Source organism: Dissoconium aciculare (assembly GCF_010015565.1).
Source record: "Dissoconium aciculare CBS 342.82 unplaced genomic scaffold K489scaffold_2, whole genome shotgun sequence".
In the NCBI taxonomy this organism is placed as follows: Eukaryota; Fungi; Ascomycota; class Dothideomycetes; order Mycosphaerellales; family Dissoconiaceae; genus Dissoconium; species Dissoconium aciculare.
In genome coordinates this window covers 2,035,988-2,052,405 of record NW_022984952.1, presented here as the reverse complement: position 1 = coordinate 2,052,405, position 16,418 = coordinate 2,035,988, and the positions used below count along the sequence as shown (strand labels likewise).

Below are 16,418 nucleotides of genomic sequence, written 5' to 3'. Positions count from 1 at the left end.
TAAAGTCTATTGCAGCAATAAAGCCACCGATATGAGCGCCATGAACGTAAACGAAACGATCTCAAAATGGACGGGCACGTTCGTTTCATCGTAAACATGAACGACGCTTTGATAGTTTACACATATCTGCCACTTCTCACTGCATCCACAAAAAGACGATTTCCTTGCAAGCCTGTATTCATGGTAGTTCGTGCCGGGACAATGTCTCCCATTCCTTCTCTAATTGTACTGGGCGTATGCAGCGGTCGAGTTGAACTTGAGACCTGCCCGAATGACCTTCTCCACAGCGCTGAGGAAGTCCTTCTCGCTCGCAACCTTTCGGCGGGCACGAATCGCGAACATGCCAGCTTCCGTAGCCACGGATCGTAGCTCTGCACCTGTTGCATTAGGGCAGAGGCGTGAAATCAGCTCCCATCGAATATCGCGCTCTACAGACATTGACTTGGCGTGAATTCGAAGAATGTTCGCACGTCCCTCCATGTCTGGCAACGAGAACTCAATTTTTCTGTCTATCCGACCTGGTCGCATGAGTGCAGGGTCCAAAGTGCTTGGTCTGTTGGTCGCAAACATGACTTTAATGTTACCTCTGCTGTCGAATCCGTCCAGTTGTGTGATAAGCTCCAACATCGTCCGCTGCACCTCGTTGTCACCACCAGCACCATCGTCGAACCGAGCACCACCAACAGCGTCGATTTCGTCGAAGAAGATGATGCAAGCCTTCTTTGTCCGCGCCATTTCGAACAACTCGCGGACCATGCGTGCACCTTCACCGACGTACTTTTGTACCAATTCAGAGCCAATGACACGAATGAAAGTTGCGTCAGTTCGATTTGCGACAGCTCTTGCGCAGAGTGTCTTGCCGGTTCCTGGAGGTCCATAGAGCAGAGCACCTTTTGGCGGATCGATTCCGAGGTTGACGAATCGCTCAGGTGACAGCAGAGGCATTTCCACAACTTCGCGAAGCTTTTCAATCTGCTCTTTGCATCCACCAACATCGCCATAGGTCACGTCCGGCTTATCCTCGACTGTCATCATGGTGACGCTTGGGTCAATCTTTGGCGGGAGCGGCAACATGATCTGATACTTGTTCCTGTCCACGCCGACTCGCATTCCTTCCTCAATGTCTGTCGGACTGACACGTTCGCCCAGGTTGACCACGAATTTCGCAATCTGCTTCACGTTGATCACATACTTGCTCTTCTCGCTGTCCTTCTCATCTGGAATGATCTTCGTACACCTGGCTACTTGTAACGGTTGCTCCTCGCTCATACGCTGCCTGTCTGCCGCAATATCCCATAAATGTGGAGGGGCGAGACCAGTGTCTGATTCCTTGACGCCGATCTTTTCATTCACGGAAGTCTGTTTGTCTTTAATCGACTTTTCTAGTTGTTTCAGAGCTGTGGCATACGGTGCTGAGTTGTAGGTCTTGAGTACTTGAATGTCCCTGCTCGCGGGTCAGTGATGCTCGTTGTTAGGATATTTTTTAGGCCAACGACGTACTCATCGGATAACGGGGTGATCTTCTTCTCTTCTACCTCATCGTCCGCAAACTTCTTTTGGTATTTCTCCCAATTTTGGCCTGTTGCCGAAGGCATGGCTGTGGTCTTGTGATGACGAAATCAAGTGGTGGCGCGTGTGATCAGTGGAAGAATCAGGTTGAGTGTGTTCGGTGCGATTTCTTCGAGGCAGTAATAAATAGACTCAGGCCGATATTTCACAGGCCTGGCGAGCGTAGATCGATTCGTTGAGGAGTGTCGTGTGGGCGGTGTTGCGATATGTTGATGTCGGGAGGCAGTCGTGCAGGTTGCCAGACAGCTGGTGGTATCGGCGCTTGACTAATCACTTGTGACTGACGTTGATAGTGGTTGGGGAAAGTATGCCGAGGAGATCGCGTGAACCCTTCGAAATTCTATAATCAAGCTCCACATACGTGAACAAATTTAGGACATCCCGCCAAAGAAATACCCTGACACCAGTCAACTGCGAGCACAACTCTCCCACCTTGATTTGACACATTCACAAGGATTGAAGACTAGACTTACTCAGAAACAATCACAACAACCACAATATGGCGCAATCAGCGCCGTCAAATGCCGGAAATAATGCTTTCAAGGACAAGGCCAAGCCACAGGCTGTCCGAGAAGGCAATATCACTGCAGCGCGCGCCGTCGCAGACGCCATTCGAACGTCTTTGGGCCCGCGAGGAATGGACAAGATGATTCAAACTGGCAAAGGAGAAACGATAATCACAAACGATGGCAACACTATGCTCAAGGACATGAGTGTTATGCACCCTGCTGCGAAGATGCTTGTCGACCTGGCGAACGCACAAGATATTGAGGCTGGTGATGGCACAACTTCAGTTGTAGTGATTGCAGGCAGTCTATTGGGTGCTGCCGAGAGGTTGTTGGCCAAAGGTATTCATCCGACAATCATTAGCGAAAGCTTTCAACGTGCAGCGGCACGTGCTGTACAAATACTCCAGGACATCTCCCTTCCCATCAATCTTGCAGATCGAGCCACACTTCTGAAAGCAGCCTCGACATCACTTTCGTCCAAGATCGTTTCGCAAGAACCCAAGCTTGCACCTATGGCTGTCGACGCCGTCCTCCGCACCATCAACCCCGCCAACGCACAGAACGTCGATTTGCGCAACGTGCGAATCTTGAAGAAGTCTGGTGGTGTCATAGATGATTCAGAAATGGTTGATGGGCTTGTGCTTAGCCAGCAGGCCGTCAAGAGCGCAGGAGGTCCAACTCGGATAGAGAAGGCCAAAATTGGCCTGATCCAGTTCCAACTGAGCCCGCCAAAGCCAGATATGGAAAATCAGATTGTTGTCAACGACTACAGACAAATGGACAAGATTTTGAAGGAGGAACGGACATACTTGTTGAATATGGTCAAAAAGATTAAGAAGGCGAAGTGTAATGTCTTGCTCGTACAGAAGAGCATTCTGCGTGACGCTGTCAACGATCTCAGTCTGCACTTCCTACACAAGCTTGGTATCATGTGTGTCAAGGATATTGAGCGAGATGAGGTGGAGTTCATCTGCAAGTCCACCGGTTGCAAGCCCATCGCGGACATCGACTCTTTCACTGAGGACAAGCTGGGTTCCGCAGACCTAGTGGAGGAGGTCGTCAGCTTGGGTGCTCGGTACACAAGAGTGTCCGGTGTCAAGACTACCGCAGCGAATACTCCTCGCACAGTATCAATTGTTGCACGTGGCGCCAACACATTGATCCTCGACGAGGCCGAGCGAAGCTTACACGACGCCATGTGTGTTATCCGCTGCCTGGTCAAGAAGCGTGCTCTATTGCCAGGTGGTGGTGCACCTGAGATGGCCGTTGCAACCAAATTGGCACAGGACGCCATTGCCTCTCCGTATCCTGATAGCATCTGCTTCAAAGAGTTTGCCGATGCTCTCGAGATCATTCCGGTCACACTAGCTGAGAACGCTGGCTTGAACAGCATCAAGGTCGTTACGGAACTTCGAGCACGGCACGCTCAAGGAGAGACAAATGTCGGCGTCAGCATCAAACGCGGCGGCGTCGGTGTCATGGGAGCGGAAGAAAAGACAGGAACTTCTGGCGAGGGAGTGATGCAGCCTCTGTTGGTCAGCACGAGCGCATTTGAACTGGCCAGCGAGACCGTCAAGATGATTCTACGCATTGATGATATTGCCTTATCAAGATAGACATTTTTGCATCATGAGAAATGAAAACGCAACACCGAACGTGCTCCGATGCATGGTTTCTCACCCAATTTCCTCCCTCAACGAATGACATCAATGTTGCAAAGTAGACATAATTGTGGTGATAGATCCTTGAACGCTGGCGGCTATCCTTGACAGCTCGCTATGATGCTGCCCGCCATGACAAATGTTCTCACAGTACCTACCTAGGCAGTGAAATGCGCTAAACTTACTGGCCACGCTCGGCAAGTGACATCCAGTCGGGGTTCGTGACTTTCAGGGCCGGTGGAGACTCCTTACCCAAATAGAGCAAGATCCTCGACATCTGAAAGTACCTAGGTATGACACGGAGCCTGACCTCGCCTATGATAATTACAGCATGAAAGTTTTGAGAGATGTGGTGCGCGAACCGCTGAATGGATTGTAGCGAAACAGCTAAATCTGCAAAGAAGCCCTGGAGTGTTCTCCCAACACACGACCCAATCCCTTCGGACATCTAGCGTACATCTCTGTATTGGTCTAATCGCCGCAAGTTCGAAATCTTGCCATTGCCCTGAAATCGAAAGCTCAGCAAGCAGTTTGTTATATCGTCGAAGTTTGTTCGCGCATGTAAAAATCAAATAGAATCAACGTGATTTCCAACATTACGAAGGATAAACGGCGAATTTCGGTTGTATGCTATTCCTCCGACCGATGCTTGGGTTATTATGCCATCGCCCTAGCAGGTGTATGATGATGGCTGCTTACGGTAGAGGTTGGCATTACTTCTTGACCACGGTACCACATGTGCCGCATTTATCTCCGTATTTATTCACCCATGTTGTAGTGCCGTTGCTTTCGCAGGTGGGACATCGGACACCAGGAGTCTTGCCGTCCCAAGTCAGCTTCAACAACGTAGAACTTTATTGGAGGGTATGACAAACCGGCATTTTCTGGGCTTATGAAGGAGACTGGGCGAAGAATGAATGATTTGGGGGTCCACAGAGAATCTTGCGTTCTGCGGGCTGTGATCTTTGTATTGTCTTGTTCTGTCAAACACCTTGAGGGATTCTTCAATGATTTTATATCGAATTCATGATGGCGGCTTGCTTGAAAAGTGAATTTTGACGCTCTGCAATTTTAATGTTCATGGTACTTTATGTGATAGATTGCTCATTCTGTTGAGAATAATGTCGTGTAGGACAACAGGGGTGGTGCGCGATCTTTTATGATGAGCATAGCATCGCAGTCGGACAATTGACAAATGTGCATTCTAGTGGAACCGCATCTCTTTGAAGGTCGGACCAGGTGTACGGTAGTCTCGAGCATCAAACCGGCTCTGCTTGTGAACCTCTTCTCATAAGTACCGAAGCTGGCGTCTCTGAGCAACCGAAAGTGCCGTCACGAGAATAGATAGGACCCTGCGGAAGCAGACGCCATCAACTGCGAGAGGGAGGATCCCAAACCAATGAAGATTGTCGGATGATGATGCCTGGCGTCGCTAGAAGAACATTGCATCTTAGTGCTTCATTGCGTCTGCATCGCAATTGCGTGAAGGATTCCGATAGGAAGCGACAGGGGCATGAGCAGATCTTTCAAGTCGACCTTCTGGGCTTAAGCCACAAGACAATGTACAAGATGGAGTAGATACATCAGCGTCGAAAATTATTGCTACTGCGGCCGAGGGAGTGCTTGGAGGAACCGAAGGATCAGATGTCGTTCGATCCGCTTTCCCGGATAGCTGGATGCGCCATGCTCGAAGACAACGCTAGACTTCAGAATGGTAGACTTTCACGTGCCAGGTTGGTCCACGTCTTGAAGATTGGCATCGCTCGTTGTTCAGCTGCCAAAGGAGGGAGCGCGAGCGGAAGATAGGAAGCTATGCCCATTGCCGCTCGTGTTGGGCAAGCAACTAGTAAACACAAATTTAGGTCGCAGGGGGTTAGGTACGGATGTTGCCAGAGTTCGCTACATGAGCGTCATAATGCATTTCGATGTATCGGCTACCTACCTAGTAGGTAGGGACGTAATCATCACGGATGGATGATGCGCGGGCGCGAGCTGTTCGTGTGGAATAATAAATGGCTCCAGGGCTTTGATGCACGCGCCTTCGGGGAGTGCGCGGGCCGATGTGGAGCTGAATCTTTGGAGAAAGCTTGGACCTGTAGCTAATGATATTGTATGTGTGATGACCACCTCCTGTACCTAGGTAAGTTTGGCATGGAATGTGCAGCACTTTCACTCAGCAGGAGTGCACGATCGGAGCGTCAGTCAGACTTTACGCGAGCATATTGTCCTGATGTGGAATCGGCATCCGAAATCGCTGGCGGAAGATACCACAAGTACCCAGCTACTGCAGCACAGGCTGGCGGCTCGCAAACAACCTAGGAACTGGGTGATTCCGGACGTCGCCTATGCGTTCGGTCGAAATAAATTGTATCCGACCTGCCGATTCAGAAGACTAAAGTTTTCGCCCAGGCGCGGACGTGAGGTTAGCAACGGAGTTTAAGCGGTGACACCTGCCTTGAACTCCACCAGGAGCATGCCGCCGGACCGCTTCATGTCATTGCCTCGGAGTCGAAGCAATTGTAATCCTTGCGGTAGCCGATCCAGGCGATAGCAGACCCAGCCAAGCAGTCGATCTTTTTGGTACGATGATTCGTCCATCACTTTGATTCTGTAGCCCGACGTCAGTGGTCATCCTTCTCAACAAGTTGTAAGTGGTCTATCTAATGCACTGCTGCGCACTAGTGTCATATATGTTTACGACGACCTCTGGCGCATCAAACTGTCCGCAATGCATGGGATCACATTGCGCACGATGTGATGAGGGGGATGTTCTTTGTTTTTTTTCAGGCAAGTATTGCAACGCAGCCACAAGGGAAACTTGATAGGCCTGGTGACATACCTCAGCCAGCTCAATTCTGGCAATACATGCCGGATCCCTTTAAATGCTATAACCTGGCCCGCGAAATCGGGATCGCGTGAGTGGTGTGTTGTGGATTGAAATTTCCATTCTCCGCCCTTGTTTTTCCCTTCCCTCGGGATCTGCTGCTGCTCAATTTCGGCCTTGCTCTCCACATGTAGCTCAGCTTTAACGTAAACCTTCGGTACGTCGTCGCTGGCGCCAAGATTCTGTCCAGCCAGGATGCGAATGCATAAATCAAGCGTCATCCGGTGCGTCGTGACATTGTTGCGTCCAGCGGGACGTAGTCCGATAGGCTTCAGCACCCAGCCACCAGTTCCTTCGAATTGTGCTTCATTAAGCATGACCGCAGCATTGACTTTCTGCCAGTTGAGAGCAACTAATTGCACACCGACCCGCCAGAACGGTGCAGGATCCAGGTTAGAAGACATGACCCTGGTCGCCTTCGGATACACCCTCATGAAATGATGTCGGTTGTGGTTGAGAAGCGCTTCAGATTCCTTTTCTCGAAGTGCAAGCAACTTAGCTTCGGAAATTGCGAAAATGTGGTTGGGCAGCTTTGCCTCAGCCTGTTCAAAACTCTTGAAATGGTAACCACGAGTAAATATGCCCATCTTGCTGAGTGCCTCAATGATTTTGCTCTTCGTCACCGCTCCGGGTGGGACTTCATCGTCGGACGAGGGCAGTTCGCCAACGGCTTCGGGAGCTTGGCTCCCTGCAGCCACCTTTTCTGGAGGCGTGAACTTGACCTTTATGAGGATTTTGTTGCGCAAGCTTTCCAGCGTCGGCAATGCCGCAATGTCTGATGTTTCTGTAATAGGTGGTACGAGAAAATCCTTCCAGTAATCATGCATGATCTCCACCATCATCTCCTGCTGTGCTGGTCTGCAGTGTACTTCCAAACTGACAATTAACGGAAGCGACGTTGTGTGGAAAGCATTGTTGCGAATGATTTCACAGACACTCCTAAACGAGACCTCCTTGGTTGCAGTATGGCCATGCAGCACTTGCGGCTCCCCTTGGCGCGACGCTACTCTCCATGGTGTAGGCATCGTAGTTTCGCTGTTGTTGTATGGCTTGCTGTTGTCTTGAGTTTCTTTGCCTGGCTGTGCTTGTGATCGGAGCTGGTTGAGACCCCGAGAAACAAAGCCTCGAAGGCCATTTGCTTTCTTCTCCTCATCACTGTTCATACTCTCAGCATCTGAGGAGTCCGGTGTATTCCCGTCCCAGATATCAATTTCTATACAACGACATCCTCGCTGGAGCACATCCTTGTACGCGTCGGTGCTAGCTTTGCCCCACAATTGGCCGCCTGTGAGATAGGTGTTATGGCTGCTTGAAATGTAGTAATGCGAGAGCGGATGGCTCGTATCCAGTTGGAAAGTCAGCGCTGCTGATGATTGCGGATCACAAAGTTTGTTCAGAAAGGCTTCGAAATCCCCAGTAGCTCCCTGCGTTGAATCAAAAGCTTGCTTCGCATGCCGCGCAAGCGTTGGGTTGAGGGCAGAAATCATATTTTCAGCTGGTCCATTGGACACGATATCGTCGTCGACTCTGGCCGCTTGCTCCATGATGTGCGAAATGTGTTGCTTATACACGAATCGCTTCCTCGTCCGCGCCGGCTGAGTCGCGGCGCAGTCGTGATGCTGTGCCAGCCAACGCAACGTGCACGAGTATTGTGTCAAATTGGCCCTAAGTCATACAGTACATGGGACGAATCCGCTGTGAGCCCGCAATATCAATCAAGAGAAAAGATTCCCGCAACTTTCTGCTCGTTGGCTGGGCGAATCCTTTGTCTACTGAACTCTCTGTACCGTTTGTGTTATTGTGTTCGCGCATACTGAATAACGTGGTTCTTTCATAAGTGGGACGTGGCGCTCGTGCCTGGCCACCTTGCACTGAGTTGGTCGAGCGAGTCGCGCAGGTGCCTTCGTCACTGATTGTCAAAGTCGAGTAGACTTTTGAATGCCCATCAACATATGAAAGATCCTCATGACCAAGCGGATGACAGGCACTCGTGCAAGCACCTCAGCCCGATTCTACCTTGTGTGAGGATGTGATCCGCCAGTTAGATGTGCGTCAACAACAACGATCACTTGTACTCGCTCTTGACGTTCGTCAACGTAACCCTAAAGTGACGCTGGACAGGTGCAGGTGCGAGATAGCAGGTGACTTCATCGATTTAATTTACTCCGTACCTAGGTAGTGGTGGGAACCTGACCGACAGTAATTACACGTACCACGTCGAGACTGGCCGACTCGAAACTGGACATCTACGTGCTTGCACGCATGAATGGAAATGTCTCAGGACGAGGCGGAGCGAAAGGTCCGCGAATGGGGATTCAATTCCGTATTCACTTGGACCGACCGTCCGTAAGGCCGCTGATCTTGCCGAGATAACATGAAATCTAATATAGGGACTCAGAAACGCCCATTACCCGCCACACACCCATGCTGGGTTGACGACGCATTTGATATTGCAAGGTTCGCTTACGCTCACATACCCCGATGATGAGGAGCCAACCAAACTGGTGTGCGGACCAGGCTTCCGACTCGATGTCGATGCACATCGACGGCATGAAGTATGGATCGGTGAGAGCGGATGCACGGTGCGTTCAGTGTTGTTCCCTTCGTTTGGCTGGGCAAGCTGACATCGAATGAATCAGTACGTGATAGGAGAGTGAAAGGTTTCGCCTATTTCGATCCGGACATCCGTGATGAGTTCCCACGCTCACGAAGTACTGGCAAGCATCTTGTTACTGCCATTTCCCATATATGCAGCGTTGGGTGAATGACTTGCTGCCTGCCCACATATGCGAGTGATATCACAATTCGAGGAGGGCAGTAGTGCCTTCAGTGTCGAGACTCTAGGTGTACGATGATCTTGCCATCAATGGCAGACGCTGTCGTTCGGACAGACCTGCGCAGTCATGCGCCTATGAGTCCGATCGGCAAATGAAGATATAATCGTACCTGCTATTCTGAATTGTGTCACAAAATTCGCAACCAATGCTGTGGATCTTTAGGTGGGTGTGCTCTTATTTCACTTGAAAGAGCTTCCCTATCCAATCCGATCTGTTCAGGATATTATTAGAGCAAGCGCAACTTGTTGCATCTCGCCTGATGCTAGCAACACCGCATTTCTACCCCCGATACTTGCCAATTAGCGAATTCGTATCTGATGCGATGATGATGATGATATCGAAGACCTACTTTTTTTTATGACACACAGACTCTCCATCTAAGTCCTGCATCCGCTTCCCAACTACCTAGGTATCATCATCAACAAATTATGCGGAGTCAAGACGACATTGTGCTCCCAACACTTTCATGGCACTGCTCGCATGCCTCGACATTCAATTCTCAAGACTTCAAATGAAAGCTGAGCAAATCACGTGCACGAGCGAGTTCGCACTTTGCACTACGCTGCGCCCATATTTTGGATCGCTGTCTGAGGTCGCTGCATTGCTTCAAGATGACGGATGATTTTGACATCGATTCGTGGGCATCTACTAGTCTGTCTAGTCGATCTCATCACCGCAGTGGTCCCCACCTGGCGCTGTGTCACATATGCCGTGTGTGTCAGCGTCCTCGGAGCAGAAGATACCATTATGAGCATCCGATTCCCTATGACGGAGTTCCACCTCCCCCAGGAATATGCAGAAGATGTCGAGTTGTCCCAGCTGAGGACATCGCGAGCGTTGGGACCATGTCTGACGCGAAAGCAAGCGATGAGGAAAAGAATCATTCGGGACAATCATCATCGAAAGGAGAGGTTATGAGGAGCCATGGGCCACAAATACTGCAAAATTCACAGGCCGTGCGAGAAAAGAGTGCGGCAAGGCCGAACGACCTCCTTAATCTATCGTATCGTCACATCAACATGCGCGAGACTTTCGCAAAGTCTACGCGCCGAGAGCACACACAGCCAGACACAGATCTCGAAACCGATGACCCTGAGAATACTGACGACTCAGCTGTCTTGATAAGTCCTACGCGTAAAGGGATCGCGGTCTCGTCTTTAAGAAGCACTGCCAAGTCTGGGCCGCCTAAAACGACACCGGAACCGATGAAGGTGACATCCATAAGAGGAGGAGCAGAGTTGGCATCTCTTCAGAGAGAGCGCGGAGTGTCGTATCGGTCCGATGTCAACGATTCGCTTCTGACCAAGCGCATTGACGCGGCTGTCCAGACGGAGGTCAGGCAACAGATCACTCGCGAGGTCCAGCGAATAGCTCGCGAGGAAACTGCACGGTATAACCGAGAAAGTATCAAGGAATTTGAGTCTCCAAAACATGACGAAAGAATGCGTAGAATAGCAAGAGACGAAGTTGAGAAGTATCGTCGAGTCGAGCGCAAGATGGATGCGCATGGGCATGTATATGCACATGGCAAAATGGTACCGATCGAGCGATCGAGTATTGTAAGTCGGAAATCGGCACGGGATGGGCAGGACGAGCGGTCACGCTCCACTGTAGACTACTCTTCGTCCCGTCAACCTTTTTGCGAAGCCGTGGAGGACATTGACGATCGCGACCCACCTTCTGTATGGCAATCAGGAAAAAGATCGGGCACCCACGAAACTCCAATGAGTCGGATTTTGCGTCACGAGGCCTCGACCAATCCAATGAGGAGCGACACCATTCGAAACAACGGTAACAGTGATCGTCAGCGTGGCGTCGTCTTGATCGATGAGAGAATACAGCTCGGAAGTGCCAGTGCGCCAACCGCGGCACCCTCGTGGATGACGAATGACCAATTTGGTCCAGCGAATGACGCCCAGCGCCAAACTCCACAAACAGAAGCCCGGGACCGGGACGATCACGACTCGGTTAGAGATCCAGTCAAAAGGGTGCAGTCGCCGTTACAGAAAGCCAGAGAGAGGTCGTCTCTGGACATTGATGCAGAGAATTCCCGATTCGCAAAAGCTTCCCTTGACCGGACTTCCCTTGACCGGATCGATGGTCTGGCCCGCCCAGTACAAAGGCTATCGCCTTCCGATGGTCCCGATGCGCTTACGAGAACACTATGGAGCGCTTCTGTCCAAGCAGTCGTGTCTCCGTCATCGAGCGAAACGTCGGCACTCGCCGTTGGGAGGAGAAAGTCTACTACGAGACCGATGGCCAGACTGTACTATCGTCCGGATGATCCCCAAAGGCAGACGTCGTATCGTCGTGGTGCACAGAATTCGCACGGGGATGATTCGGGTAAAGAAAGGAGTCAGGTAAATGGGTCGATAAGATACCACTCTGAGTACAATCAAATGTCAGCGCGTCGCAACTCTAGCGATCATTATCTCCAGAGCGAGACAGACATTTCTCGACGGCAGCCGTCGCAGACCAGATTCTCTGACGATCACGAATCAAGTGTTTATAAGCGCAAATCGAGGCTCTTGGCATCGAGACCAGATTGTGACACACGATCGCAAAGCCGAGATTCCGTCCCCGATGACGCAAATAAGATGGTAGAGAAAGGTGACGATCAAGCCAGGCCTTCAAAGACGCGCCCACACAATATTCTACCTAGGAAGCCATCACACGTGGATCAAGGCACGATGAGGGCTGCGAATGAAGCAGCCCCCTCCGAGCAAGACAGAAACAGACTTCGTCCCGGCATGCTGGGGCCATACACGAGACTCGCAGGCAAGCCAAGTGAAAGTGTGAAGGTGCACGATGGTAGTGTGATCAGCGAGGACAGTAGCAATACCAGCCGTCATCATCGTCGTAGAAGGGAGCGAAATTGAAGCGCTCGTCGTCGCAGCGCGGTTTAAGGGGTGCTTTGCCAGGGAACCACTGCATCCCTTTCAAGGAGTGATTCTAAACGAGATATCAAGGAGTTGTTGCGAGTTGTATGGTTCGTATTGATCGCAGATATGACCTGACAGGTATTCTAGGGAAGTAGAGGGCTGACGTGGCACATGAAAGAGGCCGGGGTGGTGCTGCCCAACCCAAGTCAATAGCCGCCGAGCACAGATTTGACAACTCAACATGGCAGCGAATCATTACTTTCCGAGCTTGAGCCCGCGTGGAATGTATGGAGGGAGGAGGCTAGCTGCTTCAGGACAATTTATTTCCACATGCGTACCGCTCGTGTTGTCCATGCGCGTGGTTGGGAGCGCAACCTTGGAAGTGACGTATGCTGGCCCAATGATGGTACACACAGTAATCATAACATTATCCTGCGATGGTACCTAGGTAGGTATTTTTACTTGCCATGGATGATCACCAAAACCGGATCGAGGGACGTTTTGATTGCATTACGTTTAGTAGCGGTGAAACGCCGGATGGCTGAATAATAGCATTGTGATAATCATATTCTTATACGACTCCCCCCGGTGACAAACGCGCTCCTTGCAATCATCCAGTGGAAGAAAATTACCACGAAAGCCATCCATCACTTCCTCGCATCTGATACTCTTGATCAGAGATTCGACATGCGCTGGTTCGCTCTCATCCCTGCGCTTCTGTGCACAGGCGCGCTGATTCTATCCTTTCTGTGCCTGTTTGCAGGGCGCAACACCCATTTCCTGAACGATTTCCCCATAGTGACTGTACGTGAGACAAAATAAGAAAAAGACAAACGAAAGCGAGGAAGTCAGATGCTCACAACCATTTGTTAGTTGAACACGTCGCGACTGGGCTATGAGGTCTTCAACACCACCGAATCGTCAAGCAATCCGGTGGTGTCGTTTTTCAAAAACATCAGCAACAATGTCGAAGGTCGCATTCAAGATAAATTCAACTCTTTCGCGCAGGAACTCGGTCTAGCAGACTTCTACGCCGCACATCTTTTCACCTATTGCGAAGGAGATTACGTCCCTGGCCCGGTACCGAACGCGACCTTATCTCGCTCGAGCATTTCCAATAACGTAACGGAGTGCTCCAACACCACCAGCCTGTTCGATACCGATCTTCGTACGGTACTCCAGCGCGAGCTCAACAACAGCGGGCACAGCAACATCGATCTGGAGGACTTGGGCTGGCCATCGGCCATCGACGATGGCTACAGAACGCTCGGCGTCTTAGCACGCGCAACTTTCATTCTGTACTGCATAGGCGTCGGGCTCATCGGTGTCGCCACCTTACTCGCCTTGATCAGCGTGTTTTTCAATGGCCGTATCAGCGCTCTGGTCAATGTGATTTTTGAGGTCTTGGCTTTCCTGGTCATCGGAATTGCAAGCGCTGTGGCGACGTCGCTGGCTGTGAAGGGCAGCGACATTGTCAATCAATACGGCGACAAAGTTGGCATCAACGCTCATCAAGGCAATAAATGGTTGGCCATGACCTGGGTGGCGACAGGAGTCATGCTCGTCGCGAGTGTACTCTGGTGTTACAGCTGTTGCACAAGCCGAAAGGCTGGAAGATCGGCGAAGGTCAACGGCAAGGGCGAATATTGATGGGAATCACATAGTAATCGCGGACAGAGAGTGCCATATTGGATTGCCACGACGACAGCGCTCTACGAGTCCAAGGCACTCGTCCCAAATTATGGTTGCACGTCTTGCACCGCGTTTTCACGATTCGCAGCTGGGTCGAATTCCGGGACAGGATCCTCTAAACTTCATCGGGCGACACGTCGTATATCGTGTGCAAGTGCAAATGAGGTCTGAACATGATATTGATAGCGACGATACCAAATTTGATGAGTTATTTTGATGGCAATCCTGCTCAGGTTGTTATAAGGGTTGTCATTTGCAGCGTTGTGCATGTTCGACACCGCTGCTGAGTGCCATGACTCCGGGAGACGTCATTCCAGATCGTCCCGAGATTGTCCTCCGCATTTCGATGGCTGGTGCCGCTACCAAACAATTGATGTTGAGGATGATCGCACGACATTGTAATGTGAGAATCTTTCGTCCTGATTCGGGGACCACCGACAAGAGCGAGATTTACCTGCATAGCTTGCTGTAAAGATCGTCATCGTAATATCGTCGTCTGAATGCCCTGCAGCGATGCTCTCTCTCTGTAAATGATGCATTTTTCGTCAAATCCATCAATATCCGCGATCGCGTGAGCTCGGCTGAGAAATCCGCGACATGGACGCGCCTAACGCGCACAGCTGGCCTGTGAGGCTAGTTACCAAGGTCGGCAATGTCCTGCGACCGCCCAAAAGCTACTCTCAGGATGCAGTGGACAAGCGAGCGCGAAAAGATGGCGAGAGGCGCAAGCTTCAGAAAGTACAGCCCCGACCGCAGGGGCCGGATCGGCAGAGCGATGTCAACGAACTGGGCGAGCGAGAATATTCGGTCTTCAGCGACAGCACGACGGTGGCGGAGAAGCCTCTCGATCACACGGAAATGATGCACGGGCTGGCACATCACGAGTCGTTCGAATCGCTGCTCGACGGTAGGAAATTGGGTCTACTCGACGCACTGGAGGACTCTAGCAACCTGACGGGCAAAGACCGCATACTCTACGAAGCAATGAGATCCGTCAAGCACGAGAATTTGATTGTTTCCCTCCCAGATGAGATTTGGAATCGCATCGCCTTCTTCCTCACACCTCTAGAAGCTGCCAATCTGGCAAGTTCAACCAAAACTCTATTTCGCAAACTAGGGACGATGCCATTCGAGACTCTCAAACGACCAGAGAACCGAGCTCATAGAATCATCTTCTTACGAAGATTCGACCGTCGGCTGCCGGACCACCTTTTCTGCTTCGTCTGCGTCAAATTCCACCAACGTCTCAACCCCGGCGAAGAAGTTCTAAAAGCGGACTTCGTAGCCAACCCCATCTTCAAATGCCCCAACGTCAAGAAATCTGTCCTCCCTCGCATGCGATTAACCTTCGACCGCGAATTCCCTTACTCGTTCCTCCAACTCGCCGTTCGCGCACAGAAGTTCTCATCCGCCCACGGCCTCGGCGCCGACAAGCTGAGTCGCAGATGGAAATGCAAGACCAGCGGCTGGACCCACCGCACACGATACATGGTCCACGACAACCGCCTGCTGATGCGCGTCGTCAGCCAAGTCGTCGCGCCCCCGGCCGCCAGCTCCACCGAGACGACCTACCGCCAGCTCCTCTACGATCGAGAAGAGTACGTCCCGTACTTCTCCGTATGCGCCCACTGGCGCGACGGCGACCTGATGAAGATCTGCAAATGCGCCCTGTCGCACGTCCCCTCGCCACCGGATCCGATCCACAAGCAGCTGCAGCGAGGCTTCAAGGTCTCCCGCGAAGCCGCGCGGCCCAACTTCATCGTGCGCGGCTGCGACGAGTGTCGGCCTGCGCGCCGCTGTCCCGAGTGCGCGACCGAGTATCTCGTCAACGTCAACATGATCGAGGACACGGCGGATCTGGCGCAGCCGTTCAAACATGCGCTCGTCGTGACGCGGTGGAGTGACCTCGGCGATGACAGCGGGCCGACGGCGTCGCTGGAGTGGGCGGCGACGAATGGGCTGAGGGCAGATGGCGCTGATGGCGGGAAAGGGGAGTTCCGGAGCTTTGATAACGTCGGACGGCGGGCGGTGGGTGGGGTCTTCGAATCGGCCATCAGTGGGACGGTCCCTGGAGAGCGATTGGTGAGCTTGAATCCGAGGAATAAGAAAATGGGCGAGGAAGGGAATGGGTGAGTCTCGAGCGCGCTGCAAACGATAGTGCTCATGTTAGCGGAGGGCAGTTACTGACATTTCTTCACAGATGGTATTAGGATCGCCTACGGCGCGTGGAGAATTTCGACGGGCGTATTGTAACAAAATTTATCCCCTCGATTTGGTATCATAATGAATGCTAAAACTTATGCACCGTACGCCGGCCTCCAGCAAACCACTGCCATACAGAATCTCTCTATGCAGGGTCTCTATGCAGGAAGTGACCGAGCATT

The 16,418-nt window shown here is 51.5% G+C and overlaps 7 protein-coding genes across 7 annotated transcripts; 5 read left to right on the top strand and 2 right to left on the bottom strand.

Moving 5' to 3' along the window:
- Positions 1 to 219: 219 nt before the first annotated feature.
- K489DRAFT_407300 (26S proteasome subunit P45) lies at positions 220 to 1,595 on the bottom strand (the record flags this gene model as incomplete). Its single annotated transcript, XM_033607350.1, has 2 exons — positions 220 to 1,444; positions 1,501 to 1,595. 2 exons carry the CDS (start codon positions 1,593 to 1,595, stop codon positions 220 to 222), a joined length of 1,320 nt encoding a protein of 439 aa, XP_033463610.1.
- Positions 1,596 to 1,934: 339 nt separating this feature from the next.
- K489DRAFT_376999 (t-complex protein 1 subunit delta) lies at positions 1,935 to 3,940 on the top strand. The gene has a single exon (XM_033604054.1). It carries the CDS (start codon positions 2,069 to 2,071, stop codon positions 3,692 to 3,694), a length of 1,626 nt encoding a protein of 541 aa, XP_033463609.1. The 5' UTR covers positions 1,935 to 2,068; the 3' UTR covers positions 3,695 to 3,940.
- Positions 3,941 to 6,175: 2,235 nt separating this feature from the next.
- On the bottom strand, positions 6,176 to 8,110 carry K489DRAFT_312325 (phosphoinositide phospholipase C; the record flags this gene model as incomplete). The annotated part of the gene is made up of 2 exons (XM_033600851.1): positions 6,176 to 6,347; positions 6,579 to 8,110. The coding sequence occupies 2 exons, from the start codon at positions 8,108 to 8,110 to the stop codon at positions 6,176 to 6,178; spliced, it is 1,704 nt and encodes a 567-aa protein (XP_033463608.1).
- A 785-nt stretch (positions 8,111 to 8,895) lies between these two features.
- On the top strand, positions 8,896 to 9,280 carry K489DRAFT_386862 (uncharacterized protein; the record flags this gene model as incomplete). The annotated part of the gene is made up of 3 exons (XM_033606265.1): positions 8,896 to 8,969; positions 9,022 to 9,205; positions 9,263 to 9,280. 3 exons carry the CDS (start codon positions 8,896 to 8,898, stop codon positions 9,278 to 9,280), a joined length of 276 nt encoding a protein of 91 aa, XP_033463607.1.
- Positions 9,281 to 9,652: 372 nt separating this feature from the next.
- K489DRAFT_119485 (uncharacterized protein) lies at positions 9,653 to 12,461 on the top strand. The gene has a single exon (XM_033598958.1). The coding sequence runs from the start codon at positions 10,072 to 10,074 to the stop codon at positions 12,337 to 12,339; it is 2,268 nt and encodes a 755-aa protein (XP_033463606.1). The 5' UTR covers positions 9,653 to 10,071; the 3' UTR covers positions 12,340 to 12,461.
- A 568-nt stretch (positions 12,462 to 13,029) lies between these two features.
- On the top strand, positions 13,030 to 13,992 carry K489DRAFT_312122 (uncharacterized protein; the record flags this gene model as incomplete). The annotated part of the gene is made up of 2 exons (XM_033600838.1): positions 13,030 to 13,146; positions 13,216 to 13,992. 2 exons carry the CDS (start codon positions 13,030 to 13,032, stop codon positions 13,990 to 13,992), a joined length of 894 nt encoding a protein of 297 aa, XP_033463605.1.
- A 639-nt stretch (positions 13,993 to 14,631) lies between these two features.
- Positions 14,632 to 16,167, top strand: K489DRAFT_312922 (uncharacterized protein; the record flags this gene model as incomplete). The annotated part of the gene is made up of 1 exon (XM_033600897.1): positions 14,632 to 16,167. The coding sequence occupies one exon, from the start codon at positions 14,632 to 14,634 to the stop codon at positions 16,165 to 16,167; it is 1,536 nt and encodes a 511-aa protein (XP_033463604.1).
- Between the last annotated feature and the right edge of the window lie 251 nt (positions 16,168 to 16,418).

Coding starts and splice junctions, on each gene's coding strand:
- K489DRAFT_376999 (XM_033604054.1), top strand. CDS start 2,069: ATGGCGCAATCAGCGCCGTCAAATGCCGGAAATAATGCTTTCAAGGAC.
- K489DRAFT_119485 (XM_033598958.1), top strand. CDS start 10,072: ATGACGGATGATTTTGACATCGATTCGTGGGCATCTACTAGTCTGTCT.